The sequence below is a fragment of the Pelecanus crispus genome, chromosome 17 (genome assembly GCF_030463565.1).
Source record: "Pelecanus crispus isolate bPelCri1 chromosome 17, bPelCri1.pri, whole genome shotgun sequence".
Lineage (NCBI taxonomy): Eukaryota > Metazoa > Chordata > Aves > Pelecaniformes > Pelecanidae > Pelecanus > Pelecanus crispus.
Genome location: NC_134659.1, coordinates 8,872,111 through 8,891,322, shown reverse-complemented (window position 1 = coordinate 8,891,322; position 19,212 = coordinate 8,872,111). Strand labels below are relative to the sequence as shown.

At 46.1% G+C, this 19,212-nt stretch overlaps 1 protein-coding gene across 1 annotated transcript in view; it reads left to right on the top strand.

The window, feature by feature from the left end:
* The first annotated feature begins 1,423 nt into the window (after nucleotides 1-1,423).
* The window catches only part of KDM5B (lysine demethylase 5B), a 60,886-nt gene continuing 43,097 nt past the window's right edge, over nucleotides 1,424-19,212 (top strand). The window contains exons 1-4 of the mRNA XM_075722242.1: nucleotides 1,424-1,561; nucleotides 14,279-14,356; nucleotides 16,204-16,326; nucleotides 17,208-17,378. Of these exons, the coding sequence (XP_075578357.1) occupies nucleotides 1,424-1,561; nucleotides 14,279-14,356; nucleotides 16,204-16,326; nucleotides 17,208-17,378 (510 nt within the window). The remainder of the gene's footprint in view (nucleotides 1,562-14,278; nucleotides 14,357-16,203; nucleotides 16,327-17,207; nucleotides 17,379-19,212) is intronic.

Below are 19,212 nucleotides of genomic sequence, written 5' to 3'. Positions count from 1 at the left end.
GTGTGAAGTTTTATTAAAAATTACAACATGAGCATTGTGTGCTCGTTTTAAAAGTTGGGGAGTCCTGACGGGGCTGTAACCGCGCAGGGGTTGCTGCCGCCCAGAACCACCCCTAAGGCTGCCGAAGGCCCGTGCCAGCGGCCGCGCCGGGGCCCCGCCGCGGGAAATGGCGGCGCGGGGGGCGGGGCCGCCCGGCCACGCACGTGCGCTACGTGCGGCGCCTGCTGCTGCGGCGGGGCCGCCCCTCCCCCCCGCCCCGGGTACCGCGGGGGGATGGGGGCCCCGCCCCCCTCGGCCCGGCCCGGTGAACGGGGGAGGGGCGCTTCGTCGCGCGAGGAGGGGGGGAGCCCCGTCAACCGCCGGGGCGGGGGGGGCAGCCCCCGTACCCCAGCTAGCGGCGGGGGGAGCTCCCCGGTGCCCCCCGGGCGGCGGGAGGACAATGGGGCCGGGCCCCGCGGCGCGCGGAACAAAGGCCCGGCCCGGGCCGGCGGGGGCTCGGCGGCCGCCCGGGGCCGGCCCAGACAATGCGGCCGCGCGGAGCCGCGCGGCCCCGCCCCGCCAGTGACGCGGTCGCGGGGCGGCCAATGGCGGCGAGCGGAGAGGCTCTTTAAAAAAAGAAGCGCCGGCCGGCGGTGGCTGTCAGCTGTGGCGGATCCCTCCGCGCATGTAAACAGAGCCCGGCGGGGCCGCCGGCCCATGTGCTGCCGGCCGGGGCAGGCGCGGGGGCGGCCCCGGCTGCGCGGCGGCCGCTGGGGTCCCGCCGGCCCGTGAGGAGAGGCCGCGGGTCGGGGGCGGCCGCGCTGGGGAGCGGTGCTGCCCGGGGTGGCGGGCGCGGAGCCCGAGAGCGCGGCGCGGGGCCGAGGGGCCTCCCCGAACCAGCGGTGCTGGGGGGAGCGGCCCGAGCGGGGCCGGGCGGGTCCGGGGCTGCGCACAAAGGCGGCCTTGTGCGAGGCCGGGAGCGGGGCCGAGGCCTGGCCGGGCGGCGGTGCGCCGGGAGGGCTCCCGAGGCCCCGGTCCCTGCCGGCCCCCCAGTGCCGAGCCCGGGCAACGGCCCGCGGGGGGGGGGGGGGGCGGGGCGCTGACCAGGCCGGGCTCCGGCCCTCGGTGCGGGGAACCGCGGCCGGCTCTCCACGCCCCCTTCCCCAGCGGCCGCCGGGCAGGCCGGAGAGCGCTGCCCACCCCGGTAGCCCCGGCCCGGCCTCGCCGCCCCCTCACAAAGGCGCGTGACGGGGCGGGGCGGCCGCCGCCCCCGCCCCCCGCCCAGGCCGGGGCGGACTCTTTTTCTCTCGCGCTCTAGCTCCTTGCCCCCCCCGCCCCCCTCCCGGCGGAGGCGCACGTCCCGTTCCAGCGGAGCTCGGCGGCCCAGCGGCTGTTGCAGGATTGTTCGGAGCGGCGGCGGCGGCGAGCGGCCCCCGCCCGGGCCATGGCCGAGTTCCTGCCCCCGCCCGAGTGCCCCGTCTTCGAGCCCAGCTGGGAGGAGTTCGCCGACCCCTTCGCCTTCATCCACAAGATCCGGCCCATCGCCGAGCAGACCGGCATCTGCAAGGTGCGGCCGCCGCCGGTGAGTGCCCGCATGGCGCCGCCGGGGAACGGCCTTTGTGTGGCGGCCCGGCCCGGCCCGCACCGGCGGCCGCCCCTTTCCCCCCCCCGTGACGCCGGCGGCCGCTTCGCTCCCCTGGGGCGCGCAGGTGGCCCCGGGCAGGTGGGGCCGCCGCCGCCAAGTTTCAGCGGCTCCGGGCCGGGGGCGCGGGGCTGGAGCGCGGCCGCCCGCCCGTCCCCCCGTCCCCTCCCGCAAAGTCGCTCCCAAGTGCCGGAGTTGCCCGGCAGGGAAGCGGCCGGAGCGGGGGAGCGGCTGACCCGGCCGCGCCGCGCTCCCCGCCTGGTCGGGCTCGGCCGCCCCGCCCGCCCCCGCTGCCCGGGCCCCAAAAGTTCGGAGTTGGCCGGAGCCTCGCGGCCGGAGCGGCGGCCGGGGGCGAGCGGTCGCCGTGCCGAGCCCCGGAGGAGGCAGCTGCCTGGGTGCTGCCCTCCATGTTGGCATTGTGGTGGTGGAGGGCTGTGGAGACCGCTCCTCGCCCGCCCCGGGCTCCGCGGCGGCCTTCCCCGGCCCTGCCCCGGGCCTGGCTCGGTTTGAGCACAGGTAACTGCTTCCTCAAGTTGCACGCCGCCAAACTCCGCAGCTGTGAGTTTGGCTGGTGCCTCTGCGAGCTGAATCCTAGACAGACATGGCCACCATTTTAGAATGCAATACACAGTGGGAAGAGTAATAAGCCTTCATCTTCATCATCATCATCTCGACCGATGGGGTAGTAAGCTCAAAACTGGGGTGGAAATTCTGATTTCCTTTTGTTGGTCGACTCGATTTGCTGAGAAATAGTGTGAAGATCTCGGAACCATAGTTTGTGTAGTCACAATCGTTAGTTCGTTTAAAGGGCTAAACGACTGCACTGGTGAGGATGAAGGGCTTCTTAGAGTAAAAATCTAATTAACAGGCGTGCAAGAATCATCTTTATTTTGAGTGAATTGCTCTTTCTCTAAGTGGAGGGTGGTGCAAGTCCGGGGTGGTGCAGCTGGCTTGAGGTAGTTAACATGACGGCAACATCTAGAATGCTAAACAGCAACCGAGAGCCTTAAGTCTCATCCAGCAAGAGGCAAAGCTGGCAAAACATTTCTGCAGACTTAAGTTTTGTGAGTGAGACTTTGAGTTCAAAGAAATAATGTTCAGAAACGCATGCTCCTCAGTTTCATGTTTTGATCGTTGCCAGGACTCCTGTTGGTAACCATCCTTTTCCTTCCGAATTAAAATAGAAGTAACTCGCTGCGTTAATGTCCGAGATGACAGAAATGTTTGTAGCAGATTGGATAACGTGAATCTCATCGGAGAGGAAGATGTTTCTGTTCTCTGGAGGAAGAGTCGTGGTTTGCAGTGCTACGAACGTGCGCAAGAACGCTCTTGAATTTATATCTAGGTAGAATGTGCCAGTGCCCCTTTTCATGCAGTGTAGCCAAATGCTGACATAGTTAAGGGGGTAAGATGGTTTTCATTATACAGCCAGTGTTGAACTTGTGTAATATTTTTGAGTAGAATAATCTTCTTGGGTTGTGTATTGTCACCACTATTTCAGCAGCTGTGAGCAGAACAGAATTTTTCTGAAGGTTTTTTCCTTTTGTGATTTGTTTTAAAAAATCTCACCTATGTTTCTTGGCTGCTTGTGTAAAAAGCCAAAACCCTGTAATAAAGGCTTCTTGTAAGCTGTATTCTCTGTTAGAGAGTCATAAATGAATAGCTCTCCTAAGGAATGAATCCCTTATTACAACTGCATTTTTGGCATACTCTCATCCTCACTTACTGAAGAGCTCCTATCTGTCTGTATTTATGCTCATATGTTTTCACTGAACGTATTCAGAAGTAGGATGAAAACAGTAGGAGCTGCTGAGGGGTGAACACCTAGCAGTTGCATGGGGCCTGGCTTTCATGAGAGCTTAGCTACCATGGCTCTTATCTACCCTAGATAATTACTTGGATGACTTGTGCAAGTGCAGTTGTTCATTCACTGGCCTCGCGCATAGAGGGAGCCCTTCCAAATCTACCAGAAAAAGCCTTGAAGTTGACGTAGTTCCTGGCCTTCCTCCTGAAAATGGGAGATGCAAGGCATATTCAGTTATTGGGGTTTTTTTATGTGTAATCAAGTGGTTTATAATACCGTGAGCTACAGATTATACCAACCTTTTCAGAAAACTGAATACGTTCCAACTGCATTGTTTAGTGACGGCTGAGCTTTGAAATCTTCATGTATCCAACTGAATCTTTTGCCTGTGTTCTTTGTCCAGTTATGTGCCAGTAAGCAGGTAGGCAGCACCATGAGTTGTCAGGATCTGTGCTGGAAAAGGAGTTAAAAATTTGGTTGCTGGGCTTGCATTATTTTAGCTTAAACTCTGCTGGATCTTTATCAGCAGATGACTTTGTGCTTCAGTGTCTGAACTGCAGTATAGAATAATGTTGTGTGAGACTTGTGGTGCCCGACTGTAGCTTCATGATATGATTCATGAAGAAGTCCTTGCCCCTAAGCTAGCTTTAATGTTTCAGCACCAGACCATGAAGAGGAGAGCTCCCTGTTCTCTGAAGGACCAGGGTCACCTTTATCTCTGGTACCTTTCTGCTAGCATTAGCTGGGCACCAGGTAGGCTTGGAGAAAACTGCATCTTTGGTGGCTTCTCTTGTGTGGCAGGTTTGGAGGGCAGTGGACCGTTTTGTGAGGGGGGTATCAAGGCGTCTGATGTACTGTAGGCATCTGGGTGGAAGAGAGTCGATACTGCGTATTCGTTGCATGTTCACGGGATGAAAGAATGTCCAGGAATATAACAGGAGGTATAATTTCTGCACAGCGGTTTCCAGTTGAGCGCTGAAAAGAAGCTTTCTTCTCTTCATTCCAGTTCAGTTTGTTCCAGTCATCACTGATGACTTGGTTTTGCTCTTGCGTGGTTCTGCGATGCTGCAATGACTGTCTTACAGAGGGTGCAACAATAACCATATTCACTGATACTGTGTTGTATGACATGGGAAAGCAAAGTGAAGGCTTTTTGTCAACAGTCTTGAGCGTAAGCAGGCAGTCCATGGGCCGCAAAGTGTTCAGATGAGATACGGGGCTTTACCAGTGGTGGCTGCTTCTGGTAATTAACGCGCTGTGTAAATTGGAGATGCTTTGACTCTGCTGCTGAACTGGAGGTGGGGAGCTACATGCAGAAACGCAGATGGTGTACAACTTGTTTGCAGTCCATCGCGTGCTGTGTTGTAGTTATGAAGTGAAAACATCCTTTATTATGATTTCTTTATTTAAATCTTAATCGGGAACAGTGGTTTATTCTGAAACTTGGCACGTCAAGTGGTGGCCTTACATTCTGGAAGATTTTATGATAGCTCTGCAAATTATTGGGGGCGTTTAGAGGAATGAAATTAAGTATTGCTTGAGAATGGTAAAATTGTTATTTGAAGTTGGTAGTTAATAGTAATTAATGAAAGCAAACAGTCTTAACAAATTTGAAGTCTAGCTTCAAGAATAAAAAGTAGAACGCAGAGCATATGATACCGTTCCTGCTCCAAGTTGTTCTTGAGAATGGACTCTTCCTTCCGCTTCATTGTGTAGTTGCTTTACTGCCATGAAGAAATAGCTAATGGCAATTACTTAAGCCTTGCTAACCATGTTAGGCTGTTTCAAAATGTAGAATATTGAAACATTGCCATTTTCCCATGGCCAAACATGAAAACAGAGAAAATTCAGGCTATATTTCGTTGCTTTAAATAATGTGAGTAGGAGAAGTATGGTTAAGGCCTCCAAGTAACCTTAAGTCTGCCCTGATAAAACTAAGCATTTTAAGATTAGAACATCTGTATTAATATAGCTGAGATCTTGAAGGAACTGACACTGGCATTCTCTAAATTACTGACTTGCATTTTTCAGTAAATCCTGGAATACCAGGAAACTGTCAAGAGGACAGGAGGAATTAACTTCATTATGGGTTTAAATTCTTTATGGGTGCAGGAGTGGTTGACCGCATCTTGCTCCAGGGTAGAAGAACGGCTGATACAGTCCTGAATAGGAACTGGAAAGGTGATAGCATGAAATGTGATTGCATGAAAACTGGCGTTGCCAAATTAGTTGTATTGTTTTCTGTGAGACTATGTATTTGGTTAAGGCAGTTGTGTTGTTGTGATCTGAGATCTATAAATTAATTGAGTATGCTTCAGTATTCCAATTATAATAATTGTTATTGTCCAAAATTTATATCATGCTGAAGGAATCACAAATTATTTCAACTATTAATGAGAATTTGTAATGAAGGCTACGTTTCTAACCGTCTTTCAGAACCTCAAGCCAAGGATATCTAATTTTCATTAAAAGTCTAGAAGAACAAAAGAAATTATTCCATATAGATCTCAGGTTTACGGTGGGTAGGTCATTGTTATAGAGGGATCCCGATTGCCTAATAAACAGTGGATGTTACGAAACAGTAATCGCTTAAGTAGGACTCAATGTAAGGGTTTACATTTAGGAACAAAGGAGCGTAGGTCAGTCTTGGAGGAGGGAGGATGACAGAAAAATAACTGTGGAGCCTTGTGGAAACCAGCTTAATGCTAGAATGGGTGCTTTGGCTAAACTGGTGAATGCAGCTCTTGAGGTTCTCGGTGAAAAACAGGATGATTTTACCTCTGTGGTAGCAGGAGAGTAGAAAATACTGCATTCAGAATACTGCACTCATTTGAGAACTGTAAAAAAGATTTGACAACTAGAGAGGGTATGGAGAAGTGTTGAGAAAGTTCTGTACATGAAACAATGAATTTTGAAAAAATTAACCTTGACAAAGCTCGAGTGGTGAAACCTAAAGGCACAGGGCTTCTGAGAACTGAAGCTGGTGCTCCAGGGACATGTTTTCAGGAGCAACGTTGATTTAAACAGGGTCTGTTCAGGCTGCCCATTCAGCTGCTTGCTTGATTTATTTTCATTTTTATGGAGAAAAAGAAAACACAAAGCAAACCAAAACCCCTTCATTAAACTATGGACTAAAACCAATTCACTTTTGGAGCAACTTCGAGGGTTCTGGTGGTCTCCCGGTGCTGGGCTTGTAAACCAGACCACTGCTAAAGCAGGAATTAATGCAGAGAGTTGTTATACTGTGTCCTAACCAGGAAGTTGATCGTGATGGTCCCTCTGATTTGATAACGTACGGAGGCTCAGTCAGTTGATTTTTATCAAAAAGAAAACAGAGAGATAACTCAATTACCATAGGTAAGTGAGCTTCATAGGGAGAAAATCATAGGTACTGCGTCATTTGTCAGTCATGATGAGAAGCGCTCAGGCCGCTGGTTCCTGTTCAGCGTAAGCCAGGTTCACTTGAATTAGATAAGAGGGCATGCATTTTCAGCTGTGAGGGCCATCAGCTGTTCGGAAAAGAACGAAGGGTGGCCATGGATTTGCCCCTTTCCAGCACTTTGGGATCAAGAATGGGTGTTTTTTTGGGAAGAGGTGTTTTCGTGCTGAGGTTCCTGTTCACGTGCTGTCAAATTCTTGTGAGAAGAAAAATAGATCAGTCACTGAAGCTTATTTAGGAAATGTTTCCTTTAAATGAAGAATTTGCTGCTTTCAGTGCAGGGGTCGTACGGTGAAATTAGGTAAATTCAGAGTAGGTTATTTACTGGTCTCCTCTGACCTTTAATGATCAGGAAAATACGAAAAAGGAATATTATTTTACCAATGGCAGCTGCCACGTGCAGCACTGCTGCGGTCACCAGTGGTACGGCTTCTGCACTTCAGAAACACTGAAACATTGGAGTGTGCTTAGGGATGATGAGAATATCCTCTCCTTGACTCAGTCTCTTCCAGTGCGGGGTTTTAAACACTCACTCTGTTCAGCTCATTGAAAATTTAAGATGAAACAGTTTAGCCTGGAACTCTCTGTGTGGGGCAATGGTAGCGGCAGGTTTGGGGAGTTTTTGTAGTTTTTTGTTCATTTGTTTAACTTGAGATAAACAGTGTCAATTAGCTAAAAGCTGAAATTAGAGTTTCAAGCTAAATGCAACTCCCTTCCCTAGCATTCAAACTAAAGCTGCTAGTGAATGGAACTAATTTATGCCTGCATATCCATTAGGATGTGCTTTCGCTCAAGCCCAAATTACCGGGTTATATCTGGGAGCTGCTGGGGGGGAGCGCTGTGCGCGTATTCAGACCAGGCTGAGTGTTTTTAAAAGCCAGGGAGAACTTCTGGGGTCATACTACCTGCCACCTGTATATGCGTCTGAGTCAGTGCTCCCCCCTGGAAGTCGGTGCTTCACAAGTGCAAATGAATCTCAGCAGCTTGAGCGGAGAGCGTTGCGGAGAGCCGGAGAGCGTTGCGGAGAGCCGGGCCTGGGGCTGCCCAGGCTGTTGCTGTTGCAGCGGCGGAAGCCGCAGGGGAGTCCCCTGGGCAGGGGCAGAGCCCTGGTCCGCTGAGGCTCAGCGGCTGCTGACGGATGGAGCCAGCGGCATTGTCTGTAGCTGCTCTGCTTCTGTCCTGGGATGGCTGTTAAATTCAGATCTTTTCTTAAACTGAGTTACGTTGGGATTAAAATCCAGGTTTGCAAGCTGTGTGATGGGAGAGCTCCAGAAGCAGTCTGTGCCGCTCGCCAGTTGGACATCCTCTGGGAACGTTCTGCAGGATCAGACCAAAGGTCTGTCGTGCCGTGTCGTGAGCGACGGTGGCAGTAGCTCTGGGGCCTGGTGCTCCTGGATGCTGACAGCTGAGTCTGGCCCCAGTGCTGATGGATGCTCTGCCTCAAGGTCCAGGTCAGCGCCTCTGAAGTGAACGGGCGGTCTTGGATCCGCTGCCCCCAGTGCCCCAAGCGTCTCCAGCTGTTCGTGCGGTGCTGCTGGCACACTGCTTATTCTTGCCCAGTGCTGCCAGAGCCTCTGTATCTGTTCCTCACATGTCTCCATGGAGAGAAAACTGCTCTCTCCTGTATGTAAACCCCACTACCTATTTTGTGTTGATGTTCAAACCCTACGTTTAGTTTCCGTCCTCTGCCTTTGGGTCCCAAGGAGCAGCTGGCTCTGATGCTTGAGAATCATCTCCAGTTTACCTGAGCTTTTATTTCTCTCCAAGGTTGGAACTGGCATAGAAATGCTGGGATCTAGAGAGGTGATTCCCATTGCAAGCTCATCTTTGTAGTTCTCAGATGGGAAGGATTTCTGGTTGTGTTTGTTCTCCTTTGCTAGTCTGCAATACAGAACAGAGCCCAATTTTGTCTCCAATGAGGAATATTCCACCAAGTTTACCTTATTGAAGAGTTCTGTGTGTAAGGTATGTAACTGCACCTGGGGTCCCTTCTTAGCAAGGAGGAATTCGGTGTTAAATCACCTACACTCAAAATGACCACGCAAGGGCTGTGTCATCACAGACCAGGTTAGCTGATGATTGGAGTTACCAACTAATGCTAGCTGTTTAACAGGGTCAGAGGGGGATTAGTTCCTGTTCAAAAGGAAGCTTTGTGGATGACCCGCTGACACTGCTGGGGTGATAAATGGTGGTGCACATCAGTTTTGCATAGATTCTGCCACCTGAGTTTCTTTTGAGTGTGTTTTTAATGTAGTCATAAAACCATGAGACTAAAGGGGACCTCCTGAGTCACCGAGTCTGCTCCCTCCCTCTCAGAGGCAGCAATCATGCAGCACCTTTGCAACTGCAAGATCATAGGTCTGGGAACAAAGAATGTAGGTCACGCTCGCAGGGTGGGCATCCTGGGAAGCAGTGAATTGCTATAGTTAACTGAACGAGTGTGTGTTTCTCTGGCAAGAATTGCTAAGGTATTCTTTTGGATCTTACTATGAGATGCTGTCTAGCAAAATAATGAAGGTGACGTCTTTTTTTTGTGTCTGACAGTGGAGAGATTGCAACTAAAATGCTGCTTAAAGTTTTCAAAAGATGTTGGAAAAAAATAGGAGAGGTTTCAGAAAAAAGCCTGAGGAAAATCTTTATTTGCAGGGCTAGAAAGCTGGTCCTGTAAAGAGAAGAAAAAAGGTATTTGTTTATTGAAAAATGTCTTGAAACATTGCTTCCAGGAAGTATTCACGAGTAGGGACAGTAAGCAAACAAGATATTTGGTTAAACATGAGATGGGCATAAGGGAAAAAAGGAAAGTTGAAGCAAACTAACTTGTAGAACAGCTTACCAGTGACAGTGGTAATTTCTTCACTTGAATTCAAGGGGGTGGTGGTGGTTAAATTTTAATTAGAGAGTGAGTTTGGATGAGGTGCAAGTTTGCCAGCTGAAATTATATGAAGCCTGCCATTCCTGTAACAACAAATCCGAAAGGAGGAGCACAGAAATAGTTCTCCTGACCATTTGTAGTTTGTGTTACTACTTGAAATATTGGTGTGATTCTTAGACTATGCCTTCTGCACAGCTAGATTTGTCTATATAGTTTATAGAAAAGTTTGAAATTCTGATGTCAGTTTCTTTTTTTTTTTTCCCCATGGATTTGTATTCAGGTTTATTCTCTGTTAGGTCTGGTTAACAAATGCGTGCTAACATAGGCAAATGATTTTGTGTCTCTTGCAGGCTTCTAATGGTCATGTGTGGACAATAGAAATCAACCAAGTCATTTCAGGTGAAGAGTCCAGGCAGTGTAAAAACTCCTGATTTTTTAGGAAATTCAGGTTTTCTTGCTTTTTGTGTATCCTTAATCTTACTGTTTAGCATGGTGTTAAATTGATCTTTTAACTTTTTTTTTTTAAAAAAGGGGAAATCCAGACCAGTTGCTTTTGAGGACCTTGCAAGTGCACGTTGGATGGAAATGGCTAGTCTCACAGACTTCCCAGACACAAACTTAAGGGAAGTGGGCCTGTAGAGTTGGTTTGTGTGTGCTCTTCTCTTCCACAGCACAGCTCATCATGCGGATCAGCACATTTGCAGAATTAGCCTTGCCACATAAAAGCTCCCTCTTGTGGTGCTGCTGCATTTCCAAGGTGCATAAAGGCATTTCTTTCAAAACGCATATGTCTCTTAATACTCCTTTTAATGAACATCACATTTATCTTAGTAAATTGTGCTTCAAAATGTATGCAAGCATTTTGTTGAGTAAATAATATGCTTATTAAAGAAGGGTTGAAAGCATCTTGTTTAGGAATTGAGGAATGTGCCATACCCTGGAATATCAGACGATAAATATTATTCTCATTGGTTATATCAACTTTGAGTAGTTCAGATGCTCCCAAATGAATGTTCGTGACTTTAAAATGAATCAGTGATAGTCAGGATGGGCTGTTTACTACACCTGCTGTAATTTCTCCAAATAGTGAATGGCTCTGTATCTGTAACTGTGACTAAAGTCATATGAAACAGTCTGTGATAAATGGTATGTGCAGTAGTGTGTTCCTAAAGTCAGAAGTCTTTTTATAGTGATCTAATATGACATATAATCCATAGCATGCATTTCCCTCAGCTCTACCTGCTTAAAAATGGCAAAAGCCAGAGTAAATCCGGTGTTACCTTTCATTAAGCCAATTTACCGTATCTCAACAGAAGTTCTTGCAATGACTTTCTTGTTGCTGAAAGTTAAACACTTTTAAGGCTGTTAAATTTCTGTTTCTAGTTGATGGACCCATCTGCCTGATAGACTGAATAGCTGTCTACTGAAAGGCCTGTATTGAATGGATGGAGTTTCCAAAGCTGCTCTTTGTAAAACAGCTGACGTACCGTCAAAGTGTTCTGGTGTGCGTATTGTTCATTCGGTATCATTAAACTTAAACTGCAAGGTGTAGAAAATACCTGTTGTGGAAGCTTGTGTTGTCTGGAGTTGTGTTACTTTTTCCAATGAGCTAGATAACTAGTGCTTTGCTAGAGCAAGCGTCTTTGGCCAAAAAGGAAAGAATGTCCCAAAATGTACGCCGGTCAGTCATAAATAGGAGATGTATGGAGCTAATCAGCTAATTCTGGGGTAATATGTTTCAGTATGCCATGTTGTGAATGAGGTATTTCTGTAAGATAATGCGCATAAACTTCTTGATTTGCTTTCATCAGTGGAGGGGACAAGCTTGCTTCTTTCCTGTCTGAAGACAGGCTGCTTTCTAGCAGCGGGTTCTAAGTCTGTATCTGTCCTGGGGACCCTTGTATCTTTATTTCTTTGAGATTGAGCATGAGCTGGAACCTGTAGGAATCCTGTTCCTCCTGTTGCGCCCCAGTGGCACGCAGGCTTTCCTCGGGGCTTCTCCCCGGGGCAGCAGACGCTGTGGCAGGGGAACACTGGGCCTAACCAGAAGAGTCTCCTGCGCTCTCTTCTCCCTTCTTTGGCTTTACTGACGGTTTGCCAGTACTTCATCTGCAAGCAGTAGCCCTGAAGCACAGCGTCAGGCTCAGTAACAGCGTTAGAGGTAGTGTCCTTGCCTGTGTGAGCTGAATTCTTGCTCCTGTTCTTCTTACTCGGCAGATCCTTGTTACAGGATCCTGTTGTGGGGCAATGCATGGCCTACCTGGAGACAGCCTTGGCTTGTTACTCAGCTAAGCAGTCAGTCAGCACAGGGCTCTTTGTTTTCATTCACTCTCTCAGCCTAAGCAAAGCGCTCAGGATCTTACAGCTTTCCCTTCGGCAATTTAATTTAGTCCCCAGAATGTCCCACGGGTGTTCTGCATGCCGTTATGACTGTGTGTCCTCTCCTGGTTTGGTTGCCTGTCTTCTGTCTTCACGTACAGAGCAAACTCCAGACTTGTGTCTAATGACGTAACCGGTTGGTTCAGCTTGAAAGTCAGGTTTGCTATGTTGAAGTACAACGCTTCAAATCTTGCCCTCAATGTGCCCACTCATGTTTCTCATCTTACGCTTTGGGGACCATCAGATATCAGGTTGTTACAAAGCATGTCAAACGTTTTCTTTGTGAGACTTGCAATTTTCACGGTATTTTGGCAAACAAAAATGTGGGGTTAATTTTATCTAGTTGTTTGAGAACATCATGCCATTGGACACCAGTCTTAGTCTTGTGGTTAAAAGAACAAAAATGATTGAGAAGCATGTCCCACTGGTTGAGGTTTGACCATCCTCTTGATTTGTCATCCTGACCCCCCCCATTGTCATCTAATTTCCAGTTGAAATTTTAATTTCAACCTGGCCTTGCCTAGTTTTGATGTGCTGAAAATGCCTTGTAGGATCAGAAAACTTCTCTCTTATAACTAATTTAGAGGTCTGGATTAGTCAACGTATGTTTGATAAAGCGTGTAGATTGGCGTCCCTCTTTGCTCTTCAGGTTTTCCACGCTCTAAGTGACTCTTGCATCCCTCATTTCGTTGTGAAAATACCAGGTTCTGCCATGGGCTTGCTCTAGTGACAGGATGGGGTTGTTGTAATACAGAATTGAGCCTGGGTGTTTGTATGTAAGGTAATTGCTTTGCAAAATCTTTATGGTTGTTTTTGGCACTAGTGAGTTTAGCATGTCTGCTAAAATAACAAATATTCTGCTCCTGATGCTGATCTTATTTAAGTTGTCTTAGTCCACAGGTGTTGAGGAAAAGTTGTTTTTTCTGGTAGAAAGCTCTTGTCTTACTCCACTATCAATAGCTCTCATGCACGTTATCTTCATTCTGTAATTAGTGATAATAAGATAGCTTTATATGTAATAAATTACTGTCAAGTTTAAATAAAATCTAATTTGGTTTAGTGAAGCTGTGTATTGCCAAACCAACTACATCTGATAGATGTCAGAGATCTAAAAGATAAAGTTGCTTTATGGTTGTATTTATAAATAACACTACCAGTTGCAGGTATTTTGTCAAAGTAATAATAATCTTTTTTTAATTGGTCATATTCCAGCTGTTCCTGAATGTTTGCATACAAGGAATTAAGAAAAGAAGCTTTTTTCTGTTTTTTAGTGCAGCTGCTGTTTGCTTTGGTGACCCGCATTTATGAATGCGAACTGCTGCATTTGTCCTTCATGAGCATTTAAAGTCTCTGCTATCAAATGTTGGTCTTCCTGATCGAGGCAGGCGTTACAGTTTGGATCATGGTTTAAGAAACTTGACTTTGTTCTGTGTGTTGCATGGTAACGATACTGAATTTGCTAATAGAAGTGACATCCTATCTCAGGAGTTGTAACTGAGTTTGTTACTTCCGTTTAAAGTGCTGGGTGGGTTTGACTTGCACAGCGGCAGCACTTCCCAGGGCGTTCTGCTCTCGCTGTCCGGCAGACGCAGCCCTCGGATGTTGTACGGTTCTCCTTTGGGAATGGGCTTGGGCAGGTGGTGGTTGTCGTGAGACCGGGGCGAATGGCCTGCACCACACCTTTAGCTACCCCGCGTGGGTAGGGAGAAGGTGGACTGGCTCAGCGTGCACCTGAAGGCTTCTCTTTGAGAACAGGACCTTAGTCCCCAAATGCCATCGATTTCGTTGTTTCTGTATCTCTCTATTTTGAAGGCACAATAAAATATTTAAGGGGTGGACGATGAGATTGGCAGGAGTTAACTTGGCATATTTATTTTTTTCCTGCTTTCTAGGCTTGTTCAACATGAAGTAATTTGGAAACAGAAGTAGACCTCACCACAGCTGGAAGCGTGGTGGGGTGCGATAGCTGACAGGTTGGGGAGGTGCTGCACAGCCGCGTTGGGATCCTGCCGTGTGCTGGGGGGCACGTGCTGTGCTGCTTAGGGCTGGGGAGGGTTTGGAAACCATGGAGACCTCCTTTGGGCTTACCTGGCTTTTGACTGGCAGATAGGGAAGTTTCCTGCATTTTCCTGGTCTTTTGATGAAGCTCTTCTGTTTTTCCAGGACTGGCAGCCTCCATTTGCATGTGATGTTGATAAGCTTCACTTTACACCGAGGATCCAGAGGCTCAATGAATTAGAGGTAAGCTGTTGTCGTGGTTTAGCCCCAGCCAGCAACTCAGCACCACGCAGCCGCTCGCTCACTCCCCCTACCCCGATGGGATGGGGGAGAGAATCGGAGGAGTAAGAGTGAGAAACACTCCTGGGGTGAGATAAGAACAGTTTAATAATTGAAATAAAGTAAAATAGTAATGCTAATAGTAACAGTATAATAATGATAATAATAATAATGATATACAAAGCAAGTGATGACCAATGCAATTGCTCACCACCCGCCGACCGATGCCCAGCCAGTTCCCGAGCAGCGATCGCTGCTCCCCGGCCAACCCCCCCCAGTTTCTATACTGCCCATGACGCCGTATGGTATGGAATGGCCCTTTGGTCAGTTTGGATCAACTATGCTGGCTGTGCCCCCTCCCAGTTTCTTGTGCGCCTGGCAGAGCATGGGAAGCTGAAAAGTCCTTGACTGGCATAAGCAGTACTCAGCAACAACCAAACCATCAGTGTGTTATCAGCATTCTTGTCCCAGCCGAAACCAGGACAGCTGTGAAGCTAAATGTTGCTTCTGCTCCAAAATGTTGAAGTATTTTTTTGAGAGGTGGTGTTTTCCAGTGATTGACCATGAGCTGTGTTTGACTTGAGCTGACAGCAGTGAGGACCTCTGAATGTCAGTTTTTAATTAGCACAGAAATTCATCTGTTTGAGAACCTAGTTAAAAACATACCAAGCATAAAAAGTAAAGTTAATGCTCATTAAAGGAACATAATTCGGGCCTTTTCCACACAGAGATGCTTGTAAGTGGTTAAACTCAAATTCTCAAGTGCCGTAGATTTGTGTCTGCATTTTGCACGCATACAGCATATTTTAAAAGTAGAAGAGATGAACCATTTACAGAGTGCTTTAAAAATAACAAGCCACTTGGAAGAAACAGTTACAAAATCTGGATTCAGTTGGGGCGAAATTTGCTGTTGGCAAGCACTTTCATTCACTGCTTCCCTGAATTCAGACTGAAGGGAGCGGTGAGGGGTCCTGTTAGCTCACTGCTGGCACGGATTGGAATGACGGTGACCCTTTGCCTGATCTTTCTCATGATGCTTGCTTTCTGCAGTCCTGATGTGGTTATGCGAAGTGCCAGGGTAAGGGCTCGAACGCTGGCTTGGGATGCTAAAAAAGAAAGATTTGTGTGGATTCAACCTGGTTCAGAGTTCACTCTGGAGTTTAAGAGCAAGTTAGTCTGAATAGACACGGTCATTTTTTTACCTTAAGAATAGAAAATGTGATAACAATGAAATGTGGCAAAATTAAAGTATAAGCTACTACTGTTTTAACACAGCAACAGTCCAATTACCTTACTGTGGGAATAGCTGTGCAAACAGACTTGCTGGCTTTCCCTGCCCTGGCCAGTTTGTATCCATAAAAATGAAACAAATGCAGTTGGGAGTGAAAAGGGCTAACAAAACCCCCTCTTTTTGGTGTGGTTTGAGGGGGGGGTGTGTTGTTTGTTTGTGGCTTTTTTTTTTTAAACCAAATTGTAATAAACAATTCCATTTATTAATGTAACAAATGTAATAAATCCTAGCAATGCAGCTAGTTTAGGTAGTTTTTAGCAGTAATAACTCATTGCTTGTCTGTTCTCAGAAAGTACTTTTCTAAATGCAGTAAAAGTTAATGAAAAATTACTTGAGGAAAGACTGGTGGTATCGGTATGGAATCTTTTTGTCTGCATATGATGAGAGGGAAAAATGCAAAACAACTTGCAGAGGGAAGAGCCAGGCAGGCAACTGAGGCTGCAACATTATAAACACTGGGACACAAAAGCTTAATCTGCATTTAGTATGCAGTTCATTGGGTTTTGTTTTTTTTTTTCAGGCCCAAACTCGTGTAAAGCTGAATTTTCTGGACCAGATTGCAAAGTTTTGGGAGCTTCAAGGATGTACGCTGAAAATTCCACATGTGGAGAGGAAGATCTTGGATTTATTTCAGCTTAACAGAGTAAGACTCTGACAAGGGAGAAGCTCTTCCTAAAAAGATGCTGTGTTACCTCAGTTTCTGGGATGGTATCACAGTTGTTCAAGGGAGATTATGGGGTATATCTGAGCTGGAAAAAGTATTACTTTGTTTAACCTGCCATAGCTAATGTGACAAAATAGTAGGAAATACAGTATTGTGGGAGTTTTCATGTGAGCTAGGAGATCAAATTAAATTTCCAGCTCTTCTTTAAAGTTGAACTGAGATACAAACTGGTCAAGAATAAATTTAGGCTTAACTGAAGGAAGCTTCTGAACAATGACAGCAGTGAGAAAAACATTTTTCCATTAGAAATATGGGAGAAAAATCCAATTACTTTTAGGATGAAGCTTGTTAAACTTCTGGAGAAGTTTATTTATTCTCATAGCAAGAGATGGGATTCACTGACCCCTGAGTGTTTCTTTATGTTTAGGTAAGTTTTTATTTGGTTGATTTTGAGCCTATTTCATAGTACTTCTTCCAGTGAGACGAACTGATTGTACTGTGCTAGAAAGTAGTGTTGGAATACAAAGTAGAGGCGTGACAAATTGTAGCCAGACAAATTCTCAAAAGTAGGCTGAATTACTGTTTGGTCGCTTAATAGAGATGCTGACTTTTTTTTGTAAAGTAATTCAACAAGTTTACACTTCCTGAATAGGTTATATGTTACATGTTCCAGTTACAGCTTTTACACAACTTTCAGGTTTTGGTTTGGTTTTTTGGGGGGTTGGGTTTTTTTTAATCTATGTTTTTCTGGTTTAAAATAGCAATTGTGGTGTTGTCTTGTCTTTTCAACTAGCAGTGCTTTCCTTAAATGCTGATAATTTTAGTATTAAGTATCTGACTATTTTGTTTTCACTTTTTAGCTAGTTGCAGAAGAAGGAGGATTTGATGTAGTTTGCAAGGAAAGAAAATGGACCAAAATAGCCACTAGGATGGGATTCGCTCCTGGCAAAGCCGTGGGTTCACACATCCGTGCACATTATGAGCGCATTCTGTATCCCTACAACTTATTCCAGTCTGGAGCGAGCCTATTGGTAAGCTATATTGAAGCTAACTGAAGTCCAATTAATTTAGCGGCCAGTCTGTTATTTTTTATTTATTGATGGAACATTTCCAAAGACTGCATTTTATGCTTTATGGCATGCAAACGACAAGGTGCAATCTGTGGTGTTGATGCAAGCAATTCAGAAAGCCATAGGCAAACTTTTAATCAAAAGTAAAGTTTTTAGAATTACTTTTCAAGGTAACCTCTTGCTGACTGCTTTGAGTAGTACCTTTTTGTATTTTCTCTCTACAGTTTACAGAAGCATCATGATAATGGACATTCAGACTTCCTATAATGATTTCTTTAATACTGTTTTGTCAAATGCAAAATACTGCTTTATTCACAGATCATTACAGGTCCATCTCTCTGAAACAGGAAGAGTGCTATGGGTCTGTATCACTTGTGCATAGAGTGACTGAGGGACTATATCAAACCACGGCAGTTTTGTGGCAGTAACTCATCTCGCTTTCATTAAGGGAGTCAAGTTCAAGAATGCTTCATAGATATTGCAGTGTAGTTAACAGTATGGCTTTGGAATTCTTTCAAGCTTAAATCTTCATCCTTCCTGCTTAGATTTGGCCATTAAAACAAAATTCATGGTTGGTTGAGAGTGGAAGCAATGTAATCTATAATGAAGAACAGGGCTTTTCTTATAGTCAGTCATTTATTTGGAAAACCAAAACAGGTTGCAGTTGCCAACACTCTTACCATGATGATCTTTTAAAGAGAGGAAAATTGACCTTTTTTAAGCAGTAAAAGCCCAAATCCTGTTACAAGCATGTCTTAATCTACAGAGATCAACACTAGCCTTTCACATGAAGCTACCAAAATGAGGGAGGGATTTGACATAAGTCAAGAAAGGTTGGAAGTGAAGGCTTTTTACTTAGCTAGTGATGATCACTTTCCAGTGAAGAACAGCTAGATTCTGCAAACCCTTCAGAAAAAATAATTTAACTTGTGTAGGCTTGAGTGTTTTACAAATGGAGGATAAGAACAAAATATAGTTGAAGATAAAAATCTTCGTGCTAGGGAAACAAGTCTATCAAAAATATTTTGCCTTGCCCCAGACACATTCATGTTAAGCAGTGGAAAGCAACACCATTTTCTGAAGGCATTTCACTGAAAACTTTGCATTTTTATTAGTTCTGAAAACTCTGGATTCTCTTTTTTTTTTAAGCTAGTGTGTTTTGTGACACCTCACTTTGCTTTCATATTTTTGAGGTGCAATTGCACAGGCGAAGATCTAATTAAAAGTTGTGAAACAGTTAACATGGTACCACACTCCCCATGTGAGTGTCTGTCACGCAGTTGATGTTTACATTCATGGTTTTCTCAGTAGCAGATGCTCTTAGAAGAGAAAAGCCTTCTCAAATGAGGTCACGCTTCTTTTTAGATGTAACTTTCCAAGCTCTCTTGCAATGGGCACCTGACATTTGTTCCAAACTGATGTATTTACTGGATGCAGTTCTGGAAAAGCTATGTAGGTATGGTTAACTTAATTTTTTAACTCCTCTCCCTTCCTCCCCCCCACCTCCCCAAGCTGTTAAAATATTCCCCTCCCATATGTGGCAGAGATGGGTATTTTCAATGAACTGGGAGAATTCACAGAAATATGTTGGGTTTAGCTCACTTTTCATTCAAAAAGATTTGACTTCTTTTTTTCTTCCTGACAATGTTGTCTTCCAACTGAGTTTGTTTTGCAATACATTTTTTGAGGAAGAATCTCAGATGAGATTCTTTTTGGCTTTCTTCCATGTGTTCTCAGTAAGTGGTGCTTTCCCAGATGCTTCTTGTGTAGGTGTCCGTTTTATTGTACGTCTATT